The sequence below is a fragment of the Camelus bactrianus genome, chromosome 3, assembly GCF_048773025.1.
Source record: "Camelus bactrianus isolate YW-2024 breed Bactrian camel chromosome 3, ASM4877302v1, whole genome shotgun sequence".
Lineage (NCBI taxonomy): Eukaryota > Metazoa > Chordata > Mammalia > Artiodactyla > Camelidae > Camelus > Camelus bactrianus.
In genome coordinates, this window is record NC_133541.1 from 56,347,284 (window position 1) to 56,370,311 (window position 23,028).

At 34.1% G+C, this 23,028-nt stretch overlaps 1 protein-coding gene across 3 annotated transcripts in view; it reads left to right on the plus strand.

The window, feature by feature from the left end:
• The window catches only part of ATG10 (autophagy related 10), a 210,416-nt gene that overhangs the window by 55,208 nt on the left and 132,180 nt on the right, over window positions 1-23,028 (plus strand). For all 3 annotated transcript variants that reach the window (XM_074360322.1, XM_074360323.1, XM_074360324.1), the window contains exon 3: window positions 4,255-4,362. In XM_074360322.1, coding sequence (XP_074216423.1) covers window positions 4,255-4,362 — 108 coding nt within the window. The remainder of the gene's footprint in view (window positions 1-4,254; window positions 4,363-23,028) is intronic.

Sequence of the window (23,028 nt, forward strand, 5' to 3'; positions counted from 1 at the left end):
TAAAAAATACCTTGAGACAAATGATAATGAAAGCACAACCACTCAAAACCTATGGGACACAGCAAAGGCAGTGCTAAGAGGGAAGTTTATGGCGATACAGGCCTTCCTCAAAAAGAAGAACAATCTCAAATAAACAATTTAACCCACCACCTGAATGAATTAGAAAAAGAAGAACAAAAAGCCCCAAAAAGCAGCAGAAGGAAGGAAATAATAAAGATCAGAGGGGAATTAAATACAATAGAGATTAACAAGACCATAGAAAAAATCAACCAAACCAAAAGCTGTTTTTTTGAAAAAGTAAATAAAATCGACAAACCTCTGGCCAAACTCACAAAGAAGAAAAAAGAGAGAGCACAAATTAGCAAAATAAGAAAGGAAAATGGAGAAATTACAACAAACAAAATAGAAATACAGAATATCATACGAGAATATTATGAAAAACTATATGGAACCAAACTGGATAACCTAGAGGAGATGGACAAGTTTCTGGAAACATACTGTCCACCAAAACTGAATCAAGAAGAATCTGAACACTTGAACAATCCGATCACTAGAAAGGAAATAGAAATAGCAATTAAAAACCTCCCTACAAATAAAAGTCCAGGACCGGACGGCTTCACCGGGGAATTCTACCAAACATACAAAGAAGAACTCATACCAGTCCTTCTCAAACTCTTCCAGACGATTGAAAAGGAGGGAATACTCCCAAACTCATTCTATGAAGCCACCATCACCCTGATACCAAAACCAGGCAAAGACACTACAAAAAAAGAGAATTATAGGCCAATATCACTGATGAACATAGACGCCAAAATCCTCACCAAAATTTTAGCAAATAGAATCCAACAACACATAAAAAAGATTATACATCATGACCAAGTGGGGTTCATCCCAGGGACACAAGGCTGGTTCAACATACGCAAATCAATCAGTGTAATACATCACATCAACAAGAGAAAGGACAAAAACCACATGATCATCTCAATCGATGCAGAAAAAGCATTTGATAAAATTCAACACCCACTTATGATAAAAACTCTCGCCAAAGTGGGTATAGAGGGAACATATCTCAACATAATAAAAGCTATATATGGCAAACCTACAGCCAGCATAGTACTCAACGGTGAAAAACTCAAAAGCTTCCCACTAAAATCTGGGACAAGACAAGGATGCCCACTATCACCACTCCTATTCAACATAGTCCTGGAAGTCCTAGCCACAGCAGTCAGGCAAGAGAAAGAAATAAAAGGGATCCAAATTGGAAAAGAAGAGGTAAAAGTGTCATTATATGCTGATGACATGTTACTATATATAGAAAACCCTAAAAGGTCCACACAAAAGCTACTAGAGCTGATTGAAGAATTCAGCAAGGTAGCAGGTTACAAAATTAACGTTCAAAAATCAGTTGCATTTCTTTACACTAACGATAAGTCAACAGAAGAAGAAAGTAAAGAAACAATCCCCTTCAAAATAGCACCCAAAGTAATAAAATATCTGGGAATAAATCTAACCAAGGAGGTGAAAGAATCATACACAGAAAACTATAAACCATTGATGAAGGAAATTAAAGAAGACTTTAAAAAATGGAAAGATATTCCATGCTCTTGGATTGGAAGAATCAATATTGTTAAAATGGTCACACTGCCCAAGGCAATCTACAGATTTAATGCAATCCCTATCCAATTACCCAGGACATATTTCACAGAACTAGAAAAAATCATAATAAAATTCATATGGAGCCATCAAAGACCTAGAATTGCCAAAGCATTACTGAAGAGAAAGAAAGAGGCTGGAGGAATAACTGTCCCAGACTTCAGACAATACTATAGAGCTACAGTCATCAAGACAGCATGGTATTGGTACCAAAACAGACATATAGACCAATGGAACAGAATAGAGAGCCCACAAATGAACCCACAAACTTTTGGTCAACTCATCTTTGACAAAGGAGGCAAGAATATACATTGGAATAAAGACAGTCTCTTCAGCAAATGGTGTTGGGAAAACTGGACAGCAGCATGTAAAACAATGAAGCTAGAACACTCCCTTACATCATATACAAAAATCAACTCAAAATGGATTAAAGACTTAAACATAAGACAAGATACAATAAACCTCCTAGAGGAAAACATAGGCAAAACATTATCTGACATACATCTCAAAAATTTTCTCCTAGAAGAAATAAAAGCAAGAATAAAGAAATGGGACCTAATGAAACTTACAAGCTTCTGCACAGCAAAGGAAACCAGAAATAAAAGAAGAAGAAAACCTACGGAATGGGAGAAAATTTTTGCAAGTGAAACCGACAAAGGCTCGATCTCCAGAATATATAAGCAGCTCATACGACTCAATAAGAAAAAAATAAACAACCCAATCCAAAAATGGGCAGAAGACCTAAACAAGCAATTCTCCAAGGAAGACATACAAATGATCAAAAAGCACATGAAAAAATGCTCAATATCACCAATTATCAGAGAAATGCAAATCAAAACTACAATGAGGTATCACCTCACACCAGTCAGAATGGCCGTCATTCAAAAATCCACAAATGACAAATGCTGGAGAGGCTGTGGAGAAAGGGGAACCCTCCTACACTGCTGGTGGGAATGCAGTTTGGTGCAGCCACTATGGAAAACAGTGTGGAGATTCCTCAAAAGACTAGGAATAGACTTACCATATGACCCAGGAATCCCACTCCTGGGCTTGTATCCAGAAGGAAATCTACTTCAGGATGACACCTGCACCCCAATGTTCATAGCAGCACTATTTACAATAGCCAAAACATGGAAACAGCCTAAATGTCCATCAACAGGTGACTGGATAAAGAAGAGGCGGTATATTTATACAATGGAATACTACTCAGCCATAAAAACTGACAACATAATGCCATTTGCAGCAACATGGATGCTCCTGGAGAATGTCATTCTAAGTGAAGTAAGCCTGAAAGAGAAAGAAAAATACCATATGAGATCACTCATATGTGGAATCTAAAAAACAAAAACAAAAAGAAACAAACAAACAAAAACAAAGCGTAAATAAAGGACAGAAATAGACTCACAGACAGAGAATACAGACTTGTGGTTACCAGGGGGGTGGAGGGTGGGAAGGGATAGACTGGGATTTCAAAATTGTAGAATAGACTACACTGTATAGCACAGGGAAATATACACAAAATGTTATGATAACTCACAGAGAAAAAAATGTGACAATGAGTGTGTATATGTCCATGAATAACTGAAAAATTGTGCTGAACACTGGAATTTGACACAACATTGTAAAATGATTATAAATCAATAAAAAATGTTAAAAAAATAATATTCATTGATATGTATGTGTTTTTGTGTAGGAGATATTACATTTTTACACATGACTTCATTAAATTCAAACAAGTTTTGCCTAAAAAAATAAAAGGAACTGACCACAGTTAGATGAACATCATTCATTAATGTACTTAACTAATGAAGTTAAGTACAAGAAACAGGAGAGATGCAACTGGTGAAGGGCTTGAAAATCATATATTCTAATGAACATTTGAGAATGGTGGTAATTGTCTTCAGCTCTTTGAAGGATGGCTCAGTGGAAAAGAGTTTAGACTGCAGAGGGAAGAACTAGAACTAGTGAATTAAGGTTAAAGGGAAATATTTCAGTGCAATATAGGAGAAAACTTTCTCAATGAGCAATGTGCTGTAAACCACAATGGAGGAGGTATTCATGTAAGGGAGTAAAGTGCAGATTCCTGGAAGTGCTTAGGAATGTGCTGCCTAATTACCTTTCTGGGACCTTTTAATGGAGATCTTGCTTTGAACAACAAATTGAAATGGGGGTTCCTTCTAGATTCAAGTTCTCCTAAAATTTCTCTTTCTATATATGCCATGAACATAAATATTAATTATGTGATAAGGTATTTCTGTAAGTTTAAATGCTTTTTAATAGCTGCCAACCTAAAGCGTTGTTCTGTGGCTTCTGTGCTATGAACTGCTTGGGACAAAAAGGAGGTGGGGGAGATTTAATCTAAGAGAAGGAGAGAGATCATTAATAGCTGAGAAAGGTAAGGGATTAAAACTTTTATTTATTGAGTATCTAGTATGTGCAGGGATATTGGATGAATTTCTTTATCCATATTATCTCATCTCATCTAATATACTTGGTCTTTCATTGCTTGTTTTGGAGCTTATGAGAAGCTGTAGTTCTTAGAATGATGAATTCCTACAATAATTGGCATTTTCTTATGTATTCTTTGGTGTTGGAACACAGGACTCTTCTGATGGCTACATGTGCAAAACACATTTGCAAATTAAAAGTGGGACTACGGTGTCACATCTAGGAACATCTGCCCTTGTACAGACATGTCTTCCGATGGAGGTGAGTGATTTAACATGTCACATTTTCCTTTTCAATCTTTGTAAAGTATGAAGTAAAAATTTAAATTGATAAATATATATTTTAAAAAATTAACTGCTATCAGATCCTAGCCTGCTGTAGGAGGAGAAGTGAACATCATTTGTAGGAGGTATTTTCTCGTATAATATTGAAAGTGGGAACTGTGGTAAAGATCCACTCCACGTCTGTACAGATTGTGGTGAGTCTTCACCCTTTTGGTTCCTCTTTGATCTGAAGACCACATACTTTCTGTTGCCTGTTGATCTTTCTCCAGTGAAATTCCCCCAGGATAATACAGGCCTGACCCTCAGCTGTTTAAGACTTGGGTAGAGACCTCTTTGCCTAGTCTGCCTTTAATTTTTTTCCTCATGCCTTTTAAAATATGCCGGATCTGGGTCTCATTCCTTAGGGGACTTTAACCCTGACTTGAAAATCTTGCTAAATTAAAATTTAATAAGGTACTAATAATGGATTAATGGTTTTCTGGGATATTTCCAATTTTCTTTTGATCAAAATGCAAATAGCCTTATTGTAGTTTTTATTGTTAATAAAATTTTTAATATATCCATTGTAAAAATAAACAATAGAGAAATATATAACAAAGTTAAAAAAATTCCCATACATCCTTAAACTGGAAGTAATAGCTATTAATATTTTAGTTTCATACATTCTATCATATACACACATACGTAGCTCTGTTCTGCAATGAGCAGGGATAGCATGGATACCTTTCCCTGTCAGTAAATGTAGATATCCATATTTTAATGGCTCTAATGCATTCCATCCTATGGATGCACCATAATTATGTGGAACCCATACTGAAGTAAAATACTTGAATTTTAAAATAAAATTGGTGGGGATCAAATTGCTTCAACATAAAGAAAGAAAGCTAATGCTTAGAATTCCGAGTATCCTGGTAAAATGGGAAAGGAGACTTTTTTTTTAAGGAAGAGCCCTTTCTCAGGACCTGTTAAATCAGACCTATCTGTCAATCCAGTGCTAACCCCCTTCGCCAGTGTATGATGCTGGCCTGGAAGTAACTCTCGCCAATATAACTTAGTTTGCAAGTTATTCATGAGGGTATTGTGTTTGGTAATAAAGTAAAGTGCCCTGAGTGAGTGTTCAAATCTTGATTACTGCTTCGTGGTTCAAAAAACCAACATCATATCTGAAGCCAAGCATGTTAGGAAGCTTTTCGGCTCATATGTATTAACTTTAGAAAATGCATATGATGATGATTTAAAGGATGAACTACCAGTTTTTACCTAACAAGCTGGCAGAGATTTGAAAAACACTCAAAAGTGGTGTTGACAGCGTGAGGGGACTGACACTTTCCGGTTGATGTTTTAACTTCATGAAGTTTAAAGATGTGCACATACAATGAAAGATCTATTCCAATTCTAGGAATTTAGCTTAGTAAAGTATAATTTTTTTCAACATTTTTTGGCAACATTTCCCAACAAATTTCAGGCATATGAAAAAATTGAAAGAATTTTGCAGGGAACACCCCATGTACTTATCATCTAGACTCTACCATTAACACTTTGCTGTGCTTGCTGTATTGTATATCTATCCCTCTATTCATCTATTAATACATCTTCTTTTTTGATGTAATGCTTTTACATCAAAGTAAATTACAGACAAATACTCATAATATAATCAGAAATGTACACAAAGATTTACCTGCAAATGTACTCATTTTCCCATTATTTATAATGGGAAAAAATAGAAACAACTGAAATGTTCAACAGTAGTGGATTAGTTACTTATGGCACATCTCTGTGATGAAGTTTGTGATTCAGTAGGTCTGGACTGGGCCTGAGAATTTGCAGTTCCAACAAGTTCCCAGGTTATGCTGATGCTGCTGGTTCAGGGACACACTTTGAGAACCACTGCACTACTTTAGAATAGAATGCTTAGCATATTTGAGGTGCTATATAACTGAGATGGTTAGTTAATATGATGTTTGATAGAGTTGATATTGCAACAGTCTTGATGGGATGAAAAGGGTCTTGGGTTGAGCCTGAGATGGAGATTCCTGTTAAAGTGACTTATTAGGGTTGTGCTCTTAGGAGAAAGAGAGTGACAGAAGCAGGACAGAACAAGGGATAAAAGCTAAGAAAGGTTATGGTTTCAGCTAGAGACTAACTTTAGTCTGATTCTCGTGAAGCTCTGGGGGATAGATACCCAGAATTAGCCCAAACTTGTGTCTTTGAGGTTGGCCTTTTGTACTCTGTGACAGTTATTGGTTTGACGATCAGTCATTGGCTAACATAGAGGTAGACATGCTACCCAAGCAAGATGACTTCAGTATTACTGAGAAATTCTTCAGAGAAGGGGGCCACTGTGTGTTATCAGCCAACAAGTACAACAGCTGAGTGAGGATGGGTATAATAGCCTTAAGGAGACCTGGGCAGGGCACCAACAGCATCTACTACCAAAGAGTAACCTGAAACCAACAAAATGGGATCTGTGAGGAAGTATATGTATGAGGTCTGCATTTAGATGCAAAGGGGGAGGCTTGACATGACAGCAGTTTGTTTGAGAAAGAGCTGGTAATTTTGGTTGACCACAAGCTCAAGATAAGTGAAAAGAATGCCATGGAAACTAACTGGAACCTAAGCTACATTAATTAAAGCATAAATGGATCCCACATATGGTCTGGGGACCCCTGGAGGGTTCCAGAGACCCTTTCAAAGGGTCCATAAGGTCAAAACTATTTAATAATATTAAGATGTTATTTACATTTTTTACTTTCATTTTCCCCAAGTTTTCCAGAGGCTACCTTCATGTGATATTGCAACAGATTGAATGCAGGAATAGTTATAAGAATCCAGCTGTCTCCAATTAAGCCAGATGTTAAAAAAAGTTTCAAAAATATAAAACAGTGCTGCTTTTCTTACTAATTTATGTTGTTTTGGAAAACATACCTATTTTTCATAGAAATTTACTATTATATTACCAAGTATCTTTTCCATGTATTTTTTAAGTGAACTAATAATCTTTTTTAATTTCAATTTTAACTTCTAATACAGTAAACATTAACATAACTCTCTTAAACAAAAGTTCATTGGAGTCCTCAATGAATTTTAAAAATGTGAAGGGGTATTGAGACCAAAAAGTTGGAAAATCACTGATCTAGATCAGGGAAATATTACACTGTTACATGTGAAGAACAACTCTGATGGCAGGAATGCATAATGAATGAATCCATAAATAATAGTTAAAAATGAATCATAAGTAGAATTTATCCATGCAGACAAGCATGCCAAGGGCCATGAGTGGGCTTGAAAATATATTATTATGAGGAATATTTGGGAGTTGTGGGGATGTTAAACTAGAACTGAAGACCCAGGAAAGTTAGTTGTCTTAAGATATCTAGAAGCCCTTCCTGTGGAAGGGAAAGTAGACTCATTTTGTTTCCAAGAATAGAACTAGTTTGTGTCTGGAAATTATTCTAGACAAATCTCTCTACTGTTTAGAGTTGCCTACAATAAAATTGGTCATCTTGCAAAGATGTGAGCTCCCTTCCCTTTCATGGAAATGTTCAGTCACACAGTAGATAACTTTTTCTCCGAACAGCGGCTACTGACTGAAATACTCAGATGCTTAATGCACCAAGCAGTTGATGAGTGAGTAAAGCAGGTTGATGGGAAGTGGTGGGAGGTGTGGAGAAGTGGAGAGGACATGGCTCATCCAAAGGAGCTTTACATATGCAGCTCCAGGTAGAATGTCAAGAGAAGGCCGGGGTCTGGATTTGTGTGTTGGTTTAATTAAAAAAATAAAAAAATCTCTGTAGGCCAGAAACACTATATATAAGGGCTGCAAGTGGTCCTTAGGCCATCTTTTTATTACCCAGACTGTAATATTATAGAAAGGATTCCTGCATTGTGTAGTAGACTGAGCTGGGGACCTCTGAATTCTCTTAAGAATTTAAAGCCCAGTCAATATCTGCATATCACATTTCCAGTTTAAAGATGCTTAAAAGAATGCCTCTATTAATAGGTGCTTTAAAGAAGATTGAAAAAAAAGTTGGCCATGTATGAAGTGGGAGATCAACTCACTCTTTTGTTCTAACCAGAACTGACAATCTTGACTGTAGAAGGATAGCTGGATTCATGACTTTTATGGCTGTGAGATTATCTGTAATGGTATATAGATAATTACAGGATTTTAAAAATCAGTGTGAAATATAATGGAATATGTAAGTGAAGTAATTTGTGACAATCATAATCTATGTCTTCTTTGAAATTTTAAAATATAATTTAAAATAATACTTTAAAGAGTGAAATGATATTCAGAAATCTACTAAATATATTGGGGTATCTTAGTACTGGTTTTGGGGAACAGGAGTTCTTATAGGTTAATCATTAGATGAGACATTTATTGTTAAAAGTAGTTAATATGATTTGCTTGTGATATTTTTGAGTTTGTGAAATAACAAACCAAACTGTGGCAATTTTTGAACACAATCCTTTCTTTACCAGTAACCAAGAGAAATCTACTGCCTCAATTTGAAATCTTGGAAATGTAAATGAATATTTTCAGTAAGAGCCAAAATAATCAACACTGTCTTTGGAATATCTTATTGTATGTAACACTAATTTCCATAAATGGATGTTGGTGCTAATACTTCACTTTATCAACTTATGAATTTTTTGGATTTAATTGAAGATGTTCCTTAGAGAAATTAAGGTATGATCATTTAATAGTAGGGAAAACGTGATTTAACAGTTGTTCTCCTTTAATGAATATGAGTGTATTGTGGAAAGTTCTTATCAAAGCCTTATTTATGTAAATAAAACAATAGTTTGAGAATGGAAGTGGGAACACAAGCTCTATATTCCAGTTATATAATTTTTTGATGAAGATTAGCCATTATTAACCTTTAAAACTCATATGTAAATATTATTGCAAAGTAACTGCTAACCTTTAAAAATATTTTGTAGGGTTATAAATTAACTCATTGGCTAATAAAGACTACAGTGACTAGAATGGAGAAACAGGTGTAAATTTTCTATCGTGTTTAACATTAAACCACTCTTAGTGAAAGGATACAGTGAGATGAATATTCAGCATGGATATTGATTGTTAATAATCAGTAGTAAAATTTATTAATGCATACTTAGAAGAGAGAAATGCCTGAAAGTCTTTCCTATAGAAGTAGCTTTCTGTGTGACATTGCTTTGCATTTTCTTTTTGTCTCTAACTTCTTTATTTATGAAATTCTGAATCATTTTCATAGAATAGAAATGGCCCAGATTTTGCCCTTTGATTAATTCAATTTAAGTACCCATAAATATTTATTTTAAGTTGGTCAGTGATTTTTTTTATATTATTCAACTTTGGATTCTTCTGTCTGAAGTTCCATTTCTTCCTTTTGAAGAGTTATCAGAGATGCGTATTGAGCATATTTTATTTATTCATTTACTATCTTCATTACTTTAAAGCCTCAGGTTACACCTTCAGATTACATTTTTTAAAACTATGAAAATGATAGAGTCATAAAAATAGCAATAGTATGCTACTGGGAAAAAGGATTTTTGTCCTAAGGCCTTGTAGTCCACTAACTGGGACTTTCCTTAGTCCAAGGCAGGTAGAATATTATAGAAAGCCCTCAACAAAAAACAACCTATCATAAATTCCCTGAAGCATAAAGCTGAGAATCAGTAACAGGAGATGATCTCAGTTGCCAAAAGAATGTATTCAGAGAATGATGATCTTCTGAGGTAAGCAGGTCTTCAAATAGACTCATTTGCCCTAAGGATTTTATTAAGTGGCTTCTAGGATGAGTTCTATTTTGTATGGCTGAAATAGACTCATATGTCAGAATATTGTGGATTTTTTTTTAATATAATGGAATAAATGACAAGCTATAGTTCTCAGTGTTAACAGTTTCTCTGTAAAGCAACTGCTATTTTTAGACTGAATTATACACATGTTGATAAATGTAAATGATGAGTAATAAGTATGATTACCCCTACTATTTGAAAATGTAATTATTAAAGCAGTGCTAAAATACCAGAAAATCTGTTATATTTAATGTGTGTAGATACAAATGGAAGTACCTGTAACAGTCACTCAGTATTTGTTTTTTGATTTAATGAAACTAATACTGACAGATTTATAATATAAATGTAATATAATATAATAAATGGATTTTTTAGGTTTATTTGTTTATATATTTATTTATATTAATGGAGGTACTAGGGATTGAATCCAGGACATTGTGCATGCTAGGCATGCGCTCTTATCACTGAGCTATACCTTCCTCCAAGATAAATGGATTTTTAAAGAAAATAACTGTTAATCCAGCAGACCGCAATCCCATAATCCCATTTTTATGTTTTTCTTGAGGTATTATGAAAATGTTCATAGACAAAGTAAATTTGAATTTTATTTAATTTAGAGTGTAAATATATGTCAGAGTGGTATAGTGTTTGAGAGGGGAGAGCATAGGATATTCTGAAAACCAGTTGAGTCTGATTAGGATTTGCAGTTCCAATAAGATTGTGGATTATTGTACTAAGTATAGTATTTATTATATAAACTATATTTCTTTAATGACTATATGACAGTAGTGTGTGTTAACTTATTCTCAGAACTCATGAGAAACCACATATAGAGATGTGGCACTAAAACTATTTGAACTATCTAATAAAATCTTGGGGGTCTTAAAGCAATTTAGTATTCTGCTGTGAAACCAGGAAGTCTTATATAGAGGCAGGAACATGCTTCACATTCTCCTGAATCTTCTTTTCTCTCCAGGCCTTTGGTACCTGAGTAATATCACTTTGCAAAATTCAGAGACTATTAGATTTAGTGACAACCTATAACCTAAGTGGCTTAAAGTTACTTCTACCTTTCAAATTTTCTGTGTTCTGTTCTCCTTGGCAGAGCAAAGAGAGAATCTATTTTTTGAGAGAAATCAGTTGAATCAATCCAGTCAGGTAACTAATTCTCTTTCTACTTTTCAAGCCAGTAGAAAAGCCTTTGTACAGGCACCTGCCATAGCCATTATATTTTAACTCAGCAGTAAGTTATATCAGAAAGCTTCCTTTATGTATAGTTCTAATATTGGGATGTTTTTTAAAATCAAAAGTAAGATCATTTCTAGCAGCAGATGTGTGTGTACTTGAGACAATACTGAGCTGATACTTTCTGTATGAAAATCTAACTTTCAGTGTGGAATGATTATGTCCAGTTGTAAAGATCTAATAGGAGCTAGTTGTTTCTGAGGAAGAACATTTAGTGTGTAATTTTAGTTACTCTAATTATATATTTCTCCCATTTACAAAAAATAAGTTTGAGATGCTTTTTCTGATATAACTTTAAAAAAGAATCTTTTAATGGATTGACTGGGGGTTTCAAACTTTATGTGGATTTTTTTTCATAGAAAATTTCTGAGCAGGTTATCTTGATTTTATAATTAAATCTAAAATAAATGAAAGTAAAACCACTATTTTATACTTCTTCATCTCCCTTTGATTTTTTTTTGAAGTCAGTGGAAACTCGTCCATGTGTGGAGAGGGACACATTGCTTGGAATATAGTAAAATGAGATTTGTTCTCACAAAAGATTAAATAGAATTTAAAATATTTGAGCTTTCAGAAGTATTTTATTAATTATGTTTAATCTGAGTGAGATTTGTGGATTGTACCAATGTCAATTTCCTGGTTTTGTTATAGTTATTAAGATGTTACCATTGGGGGAAGCTAAGTAAAGATTACACAGGACCTCTTTGTACTTTTTTAAACTTACTCTGAATCTATAATTATTTCAAAATACAACAGTAATAAAAAAAGAAACCTTGCAAAGTGAAAAATTATATTTAAAATTCTTTTTCTTCCTTAATTAATTTGAAAAGGTTAATTAAAAAATATTTTCTGCAGTGAAAGAAATATCCATCAGCATAATATTCTACACAAGGCTCAAAAACAATCTTGTTATGTATTCTAAAGAAATTGAATGTTAAAATGGAAATGTGAAATATCATGGTAAACTGCAATCTTTAGATGTTTAAGGGATTGTTGAATTTTATTTTTTTTTAGTTTGAACGAAATTAGATACTTGTCAGGATTTTTTAAACTGTCAGATAAAGACTGTTATATAGAATATTTTTTAACTACAAAATCATTTCCCAGAACTGGGATAGTTGTACATGTAGATTGCTCCTTATATAACAGGACTCACATAGCCCCAATATTTCTTCCAATAGTCCCTGAAATGCTCACTATTAAATGGGCTTTATTAAAAATATGGGTGAATTATTTTACAGGGAGATAACAAAACATTTTCAAACTGAAATAGTGGTTCTGAACCCTACTTCTGGACTCTAAGCACTGGCCTGATTAGATCACTTCCATCACCACTGTGTCCTTAGCATCTAACCCAGTGCCTGGCATGTAAGACACTAATATAGCTTGTATCGTGATTTTTCTGTATTGGAACTATTTAAAATTTCCCTTCTTTCCAATATACTGTTAACTTACTAAAAGTCAGCAATGTTAGAATAAGTATTTTGTCATTGTCATTTTTTGCTCTGTTTATTAAATGGTACTTATTAAATAAAGTAGCCAGGAATATTTATTAAAGTTTATTTCTGAACGTGCCTAAGGGTAAAAAATAACTCTACCTTAAATAAATGGAAATAACCAGGTATTGTCTGAAATCTGTTTGTAGACGCTCCAAGGTATATTAAGATGAAATTTCAATTATCATTTATCCCAAAGGACCAAAAGTGTCACATTTGACAGAAGATCTTTTTTCAAGAAAAGTTTGCCAGCTTCCACACTGGAGCTTTACATATGAGATGATTGGTAGTTTAGCATTCTTTTTAAAAATAATAAACAAATGAATGTCTCAGGAAACCTCTGATAGACTGAATCAGGTGGAACTGATTTAATGTTATGGATAATTACGTAATTAGTGCTGTAAAAAATAAACCATACTATCTACTTGATGGACTAGAGCTGCTGTGAAGGAGGTGTGTAATTATACAATCAGCATCCTTCTCCCATGCTGATTCTGGGTAATCCTTTTTCTGCCTTGTCTGAGAAGGGGCTTCCTGTCTTGTGTTTCTTGATGTTGTTTAAGTAAACAGAGTTGAGCAGAGTGGTTTCTAGTCCCTTGATAAGTCTTTCCGTGATCTGAGTCTATATGAGAGCATCCGCTAAGACCAGTGGCTTTCAAACTTTTTTTGATATAAACCCACAGTAAGAAATACATTTTGCATCAAGGCTCAGTACATTCCATACACACATACTTGAAACCAAGGTTCATTAGAAACAATTCTTATTCTTTTTGATCTACCTACTCTATTATTCTGCTCTATTTTGTTTTTTAAAAAATACTGGTTGAAGTCCAGCAATTGATTTCAGAACCTCCTAATGGTTCATAGCTCACATTTAGAAAATATTACTTAGACCTTGGTAATTGCTAACGTCAGTGTAAAGGATTTGGAGAGTAGCATAATGGGGCTGCCATGGGCTTCAGGTATGGCATGATTGAAAGAACAGGGCTTTGGAGTTGGACAAATTTGGTTTTAAATCCCTACTTTCCCTCATTTTAACTGTGTGCTTTGAACATGTTACAGAACCTCCTTGAGCCTCAAATCCCTCATCTGTAAACATGGGTTCCAAATACTTAAAGGAGCCAGGAGGTGGGGAATTGGGAGTTGTGCATTAAATGCTGTCTTGGAAGAAAACTCCTGACCATTGCTCAAAAAGTGGTGGGCACTTCATGAAGTTTATATTCCTTTCTCCATTCTTTTTCAACATCAAACATCTCACCTGAGGAAGGGCACTGTAACAATCCTGACTCACAGGGTTGTTATGAGGATCAAATAGGATATGGGAGCCAAGGATTAACTAACGTTAATTTTTATCAGAACAACCTGAAGGCAGCTTTACTGTTCAGAGTAAATCTTTGTGCAGGTGGGATATAGAAAGTCCTGCAAAGGTTAAGTGACAATACCAGAAAACAAAACTGGTTCTGAAATTCTGTATTATAACTTAGAAGCAAGGATTGTTTTGAGATATAGTGGTTTGCATGTTGTTATTGGAGAGCTGCTGCCAGACTGCCGAAGGATGATTTATAGTGCCTATTATAAATTACTAGATACAAGTTGTTCCATTTTGCATTATATATAGAATTTAAAGAAACTTTAAAATTATTCAGCAAAGGATTTTACTTCATCAAGACCTCGAAAATGAACATCAGAATACAACTAATTACCTATTGTATAATATTTGTCATTTTCCTTACCTTAACTAGAATGCAGTATATTAATTTAATTATGAGATTTAGAAAAATGTAGCCTCCATCTCACAGCTTGAAATCTTGGGAGGAGGGAGAATTTTAGTTGTACATTTGTATGGTTTTATAAAATCACCTCCTTTTCTTTAAATGTGTTATAGTTTTTACTATTTCTAAGTTAGTTCATGACTTTGAAATGCTGTTTCCTCTAGTTTTAATTTTTTACTTTCTTGCCTGAAAGGGAATTCTTTGGTTTTAATACTGTCTGTGCTTCTCTCTTACATTCATCTTTTCTCTAGAATTTTACTGATGCTGTGATTATTTAGTGGTAACCTGGGTTTTGTTGGTCCTGGGGAAGGGACGTAAATCAGCCAAGGCAAGTATGAGACCATGGCAGCTACAAAGCATCTTTTCTCTTATTCTCCATGGTATCTAGTCTCTGAAATGTTCCAGTCTCATTTTAGGCCTATGCTGGTTGATTGCACTTAATTTCTTTGCCATTTCTGTGTTTCCAGTTTCTTACATCATGTTCGGAAATCACCTAACACTTTATGTTTCGTTCAAATCACACTTGCATTCAGGAGAAAAGGCCTGGCTCCTTTAAGACAGAAGTACCTTTTTTCTCTGCCAGAAAGCTCATTGTAAAACTGAAGGGCTTAACCAAAAAGGGTTTCAATGTAAATTGAATATTGATAGAGAAGGGAGGTTAATTGGCCTTAGTAACTTGGTTGCTAAGGAAGCATTTTCCTGATTGGGAGGAAACTCTCCTGAGTATTCTACAGCTTCTTGTGGACCTAAGATGCTTTGTTTTATCTCTTGCTTTCTGTATCTGAGTTGGAAGAGGAAAGAGCAGAAAGCTATCATAGGAATGAAAAGCTGTGGGAAGCAGATGGTTGCTCTCTCTTAGCTACAGAAAGAGAGAGCTAAATACTGACTAGCAACAAGCCAGTGCCAGAAAGGACTCTTTGTTTAAGGCAGACAGTTGGAAAATACCATGAGGGCAAGATATAAAGAGCTTGCATAGGAGGACATAGAGAGGTTAGATGGGTTTTTCAGTGCCTAGAAATATGTAGGTGAGAGAAATTAAAGCATATTTTGAATGGACATCCAACATCCATGTTAAATAGCAGGGTTAAATGCTCAATGCTCTAAAAACTCTATGGCTGAATTTATTAAGAGAAGTTATCTAGTTTGTATTTTGAAGGTTTTGTACTATATTGTATATTAAATTTAGTAGATTTAGAATTTGTTAATCTGTAATTATTTTCATAAAGAACGTTTAGTTACAAACATCTCTTATGTTATTGTATAGTTTATTGCGTAATAGTACCATAAGTAACTTTAGAATAAACAAATTACAAATTTTTCACTGAAGTATTTTTTTCAAAACAAAAATGTCTTTGAATATTGACTATCCATACATGCTAAGCTCCCTGGTTATACTTGAATTTGTGAAGTATTATTTCTGCATGCTAAATGATGCTCCACTAACCTTAGTAAGCTAGTGCCTATATTTTTCTTAATTTCATTTTTTTTTTACTCAACATTTCATTCAACATTCATTCAAAATATTTTTGGGTATCTACTGAGTGTCAGGCGCTGTGTTAAAGGATACTAAAAGGAATAAAACACTCCTTGAAAGTAGTGACATATTTCTCTGGAAAGTTTAGAAAAGAAAATATTTTTGCTAGCATTTTATGGTTTCTGTTAGGTTTTTTTGGGTTTTCTCCATTACTAGTATTGAATATTATTATTTGAATTGAACATTGTTCTTTGTTTTTTATGGTACTTTTTAATTATAAAATTCTTTTGTATAGTATTACTTGGATCATTTTTATGGACATACTTAAAGAGACAACCAGAAGTTCTTGGCTACTCCCATAACCCTGAAGTGCCATAGGAGGATACGCAAGTCATCCTCAGGAACTTCTCTGGAATTTATCTTTGGTTTTTGTGGCCATGTAGTTCTTGTCCTGTGAGTGGGGCTGAAAGATTTTAGAGAAAAGCAAAATGTGATGATCCTTTTGAGGGCCTCTAATTATAATAATATTCTCAGAGAAACTAGTATAATATGGATTGCTTAAGTATAACAGAGGGCTTACTAAACATGTGTGTGGTCATCAATGATGAATTTTACACTAAAAGATCAGACAAGATGATCAAATAGAAAACATTGGTGGAATAACACACCAAATTGGACTTCCTCGATAGTATGGTGGTAGAATAATGTATTACATATGTGAAGCATGCTAAGTGGTCCTCTTTCCTTTTTAATGTGGAGGTACAGGTACATTCTGATAGTTAAAAAAATTATATGCTAAGTCTACATTTTAGATTTATCTGCTGCCTAATTTTAATCTTGTTTCACAATCCATTGGTTTAGGCTTTTTATACCCTTTGTAAGTTGGATTGTCTTTCAAAGATTTGAGGTTTAATAAATGAAAGGTGTTGAGAGAGAAAGGAGAGCAACAAATATGAGGTTCGGTGTTAAAAGGTAAGTATTTTATAGATTTTTTAGCAGAGTGATGAATAAATGAAAAAAACTGGCATTTGTAATAATATTTAGTGACTCTTTGGATGTCACATTTATTTTAACTTAATATTCATTACTTTATAGTAAGTGTGTTTATTTTTTTGTAGCTATGAAAGAGACTGCACTGAGATGAGATTAAAAAAAATTTTTTTTAGAACTCAACTTCTTCTATTAAGATGAAGCTCAGCTAGTAAACTCATTAAGTAAGGACCCTAGGCAGTTCTCTACCCGAGACTGAAAGCACAGTACCGCAGACATCTCTGCATCACCGCCATGAATGACCTTGAAGGAAGCCAGCACTTCATAAAGCAAAATCCTCTCTGTGGCACTTCATTCTGATTTGATTGATGCTTTAGAAAAAGCTGTAAGATTTTCTTTTCTTTATAGTGTGGGGCATATATTCCTTATACTTCATAGATTTTGCACTTGTCTGGAGTATTTTGTTGGCAGGTTCTTATAGGTTCTGATCTTTAACTGACTGCAGTAAAGTAAGCAGTGAACTCTCTCTTCTTTGATCAATTATTACTAGGGAGTAAGGTCTTGGTGCATTGGAATCATGGTTTTTAAGAATGGGAAAAATACTGACTTTCTAACTTGAGTGTAATTCAGTCAATTTTCTTCCATCATAATCTTTCCAAGCATCTCAGTAGGTCGAAGGGTTTAAATACTGAGGTTTTAAGATTTATATTATTCAAAGGATATATATTCCTGTCTAGCCACTATCCACTGCTTTCTTAGATTGATAGTTTTTTACTTTAATGTGCAATGAAAGTTTTAGTATACACTTTCATATTCAAAGAAGAAGGCACCAGAAATCTTAGAAGATCAAATGAGTATTTTACCTCTTTTGGAGTTCCTTGGTCATTTCCTACGTAAGAAATTATGAGTAAGGATCATACAAAAGTGCAGTCATTCATTTGTCTGCTCTCATTCTGCTGTAGGAATACCAGGAGGAAATTTTTCAATATTTTGGCTCTGGAAAGTGTGTAAAAGCTATATTAAGACCCTTGGGGCTAAGTATTTAGGGATTAACACATACATTACATTGGGTGGAGGTGGAGCTAATACCAGCTGCAACCTGGTATATTGTAGAGACCAATTAGAGCCTCCTCTCTACCAGGGAGCCTGGTCAGCCAGGGACTCCAAACCTCAGTACCTCATTTTCCCTCCTCTCCTGACTCTGAATTTTTCACTTTGCTTGGCTCATCTTTCTGCTTTTCCTTGTTCTTGGTCCTGTATAAATCTCCATTTATTTCTGAAAGCACCCTTGTAATTTGATTCACATTCCTGGTCTCTCCCTTTGTTTCACAGTTTGGTTTGATGCTCTGTGGTTCTGTCTGGACTAAGCCAATCATTCAGTGTTCTTGATAAACTTCAAGTCCTGACCCCTAAACTTCTGTCTTATGAAGATAAAGGGGTACAGGCAGACTAAGTTTTTTTCTAAGCCTCTTGGCCACAGTGATTTGTAACAATCTTATATTGTAGAATTCAGTGAAGTGACTGTGTGAGAATTTTTGAAGAAGATAGAAAAAATATGAGAAGTATTATTTAGGAACCCCTTAACACCTGTTCTCTTTTATTTTCTCATTTGTTGAACCCAGAAATATCTCAGTAAATAGGAACTTAGCAATGCTGTTTTTTTTCTTTCAATTACTTGATTAACACCATGTCTCATGGGCAGCTTCATTTTGAAGACCCTCTTGAGAGTCTTTGAACATGTCTAATTCATTCTCAACACCTTTTATAATATATTTTCTGGCTGATGAACTTCTAGATTTTCTTTTAAAAGTGCATATGAATGCATTGGGACTAAAATAAATTCTCAGCCTTTTATCCAACTGTTAGTAACTTTCCTCCCTCCCTCCCTCCCTCCCTCTCTGCCTGTCTGCCTGCCTTCCTTCTTTCCTTCTTTGCTTCCTTCCTTCCTTCCTTCTTCTCTCTCTCTCTCTTTTTTTTAACCAGGCAGCTGAAATGGTTGGAAACTGGGTCACTTTCATGAAATAGAAAGTAAACCATGAAGTATGGAAGACAGAGGTTTTAGTAAATAGAGATATATTCATAATTTTTCCAGATAGTCACCATCAAGGTTTTTCAGAAACTGATTTTGTAAACTAGGTATGTAAACAATTAGAGTAGAAAATTATTAGTGATACGTATAGAATATAGAATTGCATTAGGTACTCACTAAAGTTTTAAGGAACTGTTACTCCATTAAGCTGGCAAAAAAAAAAAAATGGATATTGCAAAAACTTGGTAAGAAGTCTGAACAAGGCTTTTAAAAAGATTTTTCTAGTTTGCTCAAAAGCTATATTAAAGGACAATTGTATTTATTTCTAATTATTTCCTATTATGCCCTCAAACGCATTTAAAGTATCAAATTATTTTATTTTTATTTGTGGATTGATTGATGGTTAATTACAGTATGCATTTGAGGATAATAATGGATTAAAATGGATATCATTGAACTGGAATAAAAGCTTAAGAATTTTAAACAGATGTGACAATGGCTGTCAAATAGTCTTTCTTTATTTAAAAAAATTTTAACTGAGTCAGTGGTGAATTCAGTACATGACATTTGTTGAATTTATCACCAAATGATCATTTCCCATCGCTCACCAATTTAATTTTCAGTCTTTATTAAATAACTACTATATACTACTTTGTATAGAGAAATAATAGTCAAGACATTATCCCTACTTTCAAAAACTGTTTAAAAGCTACATATTTTAATGATTAATTGAGTGGATTCTACAAAGAGAAAATGCTTTCTGTTGTTGTGTTACTGTGTGTTATTAATGCCAGTTATAATTTATAATATGAAATAATGGAATAAAATTGAAAGTGGTAATAGAATTAACAAAAATAAAATCATGAAAAACAGCAATAGACAAATAAAACAGTAATAGCTTTAGGGATATGACTGAAATAAAAAACACATGTATATTACAATGTTTTTTGCCTGTGCCCAGGTGATTATGTTTTAAGTATGTATTTTCATTATATATTGCTGCCTAAAAAATCCACTGTAAAATTTAGTGGCTTTAAACGACAACTAGGGCTAGAGTCACTTGAAGGCCCAAGTGGGCTGGACATCCAAGATGGCTGTTTCATTCATATGTTTGGGACCTCAGTTGGAATGACTGGAATAGTTGAGCCTGGCAGGGCATCTCTCTTTCTCCATGGCCTCTCCATGTGGTAGTCTTGGGCTTCCGCTAGCATGGCTGTTTCAGGGTTGCTGAACTTCTTACCTGGTAACCTTCTCCCCCAGAGCACATAGTCCAAGAGACCCTTGGCATCTAAAGGATTTCTTATAACCTAACCTTGGAAAGCATGTAGTGTCTCTTCTTCCATACTCTCTTGGACAAAAGTGAGTCTCAGGGCCAGCCCAGATTTAAAGGCAGAAAACCATGTAAGAGCATGTGTACACTCAGAAGGCATGGTTAACGTAGCAGGGAGGGGAGGAGAGTGGGGAAGGAGGAGAGGTATCTTTAAAGATTAGCTACCACAATGTGTAATATTCATTCATAAGTGCACAATAATTATTTCACCATATATTTGATAAACTTGTATCAGCATACTTCCAAAATTAAAATTCACATTAATTTTATACAAAACAATATTTTATAGCCAAAATGTGCTTTCATTATCAGGTTAGTAAGAGGTTTAGTTACAGTGGAAAAAATAAATCTTTTAAAAATAAATGCCTTAATACTTTCATTTCAGTTTGTGTTGAGTATGTACTGGATACGAGGTATTGCCTAAGTCATTAGGGGAAAGATACAGGGAATTATTAAGACCCTGTCTTATAAGACCCAGCACTCAAGCAAATGTTAGTTTTTGGGACAAGGTTTACACATCAAGAGTTAAATAGAACTCCATATGCACTGACAAATTTTTATGGAAGGGAGAGATAAACATGATCTGAAATTATTTAGGAAGCCTTGATAGATATTCATAGGACTTGTATGCTGAAAACCACAAACCACTGATTAAAGAAAAATTAAAAAAAATCTAAATAAATGGACAGATATACTGTGTTCATGGATTGGAAGATTCAACATAGCAATGATATCAGTTTTCCCTAAACTGATATATATACACAATTCCTCTGAAAATCCCAGCAAAATTTATTGAGTTATGGATAATATTGTCCTAAAATTTATGGGAAAAGGCAAAAGAACTAGAATAGCTAGAAGCACTTTTTTTTTTTTAAAGAAGTAGAATAAAATGGGAGGAATCAGTCTACCTGATTTCAAGACTTATTATGTAGACACAGTAATCAAAGTTGTGTGGTATTGGAGGGACAGACACATAGAGCAATGGAACAGAGAATTCAGAAATAGACCCACATAAATATATCCAATTGATTTTTGACAAAAATGCATAAACTATTGAACTGAGGAAAGATAGCCTTTTAAATAAATGGTGCTGGAGCAACTTGGATGTCCATAGGCAAAAAGTGAACCCTGAGCTAGGTTTCATACCTTATACAAAAATTAACCCCAAATGAATCATGGACTTAAAGATAAAATATAAAACTTATAAAGCTTTTAGGAAGAAAATAAGAGAGAATCTTTGGGATCTAAAACTAGGCAAAGAATTCTTCAACTTGAGACCAAAAGTACAATGCATAAAAGGAAAAATTGATAATTTGGACTTCCCCAAACTTAAAAACTTTTTTTCTGCAGGAGATCCAATTAAGATGATGAAAAGAAAAGTCACAGAGTGGGAGAAAATATTTACAAACTATATATCCAACAAAGGACCACTATTGAGAATTTACAAAGCAGTCTCAAAACTTAACAAATACTCCAGTAGAAAATAGGCAAAAGACATGAAGAGTCACTGAAGAGGATATACAAATGACAAGCACATGAAAAGATGTTTAATATTATTAGCCTTTACACACCTATCAAAATGGCTAAAATAGCAATAATTTAAAAAACAGTTATAATACCAAATGCTGGCAAGAATACAGAGAAACAGAATCACTCATACATTGCTGATTGGAATGTAAAATGGTACAACCACTCTGGAAAAAGTATGGCAGTTTCTTTAAAAAATCAAACATGCAACTATCATATGACCCAACAATTATACTACTAGGCATTTATTCCAGAGAATTGAAAACTTATGCTCATACAAAAGCCTGTACACAAATTTTAATAGCAGTTTTATTTATAATAACCCCAAGCTGATGTCCTTTAAAGGGTGAATCGTTAAACTGTGGTACATCCATACTCTGGAATACTACTCAGCCTTAAAAATCAGCAAAATATTGATATTCACAACAGAATAGATGAATCACTAGAGGACTGTGCTCAGTGAATAAAGCTAATCCCAAAGGTTACATAATATATGATTCCTTTTATAAAATAACATTCTTAAAGTGATAAAATTATATATTGGAGAACAAATTACTGGTTGCCAGGATTAAGAAGAGTTTAGGAGGGAAGGAGGTGACTATAGCTATAAAAGGGCAAAACGAGGGATCTTTGTGATGATGGAAATGCTCTGTATCTTTACTGTATCAATATCAATATCCCTGTCTTAGTTTTGCGCAATAGTTTTACAAGATGTAACCATTGGGGGAAATTCAGTAAAGGATATACCTTCTGTATTACTTCTTACAGTACATCCTTATCTTATATGTGTGTTTACAATTATCTTGAAATTAAAAGTTTAATTAAAAATGATTTTAGATTCAAAGCCAATAACAGGGAGAATCAAGGTGCTTTTGAATATAACTAGAAAAATCCTACTCCTTCAATGCAGGTGATTTCCATAATCTGTTAGAAAATTAAATCAAAGAACAAATTACACATATGTAATAAGCTCTTAAACATCTTAGAGATTTT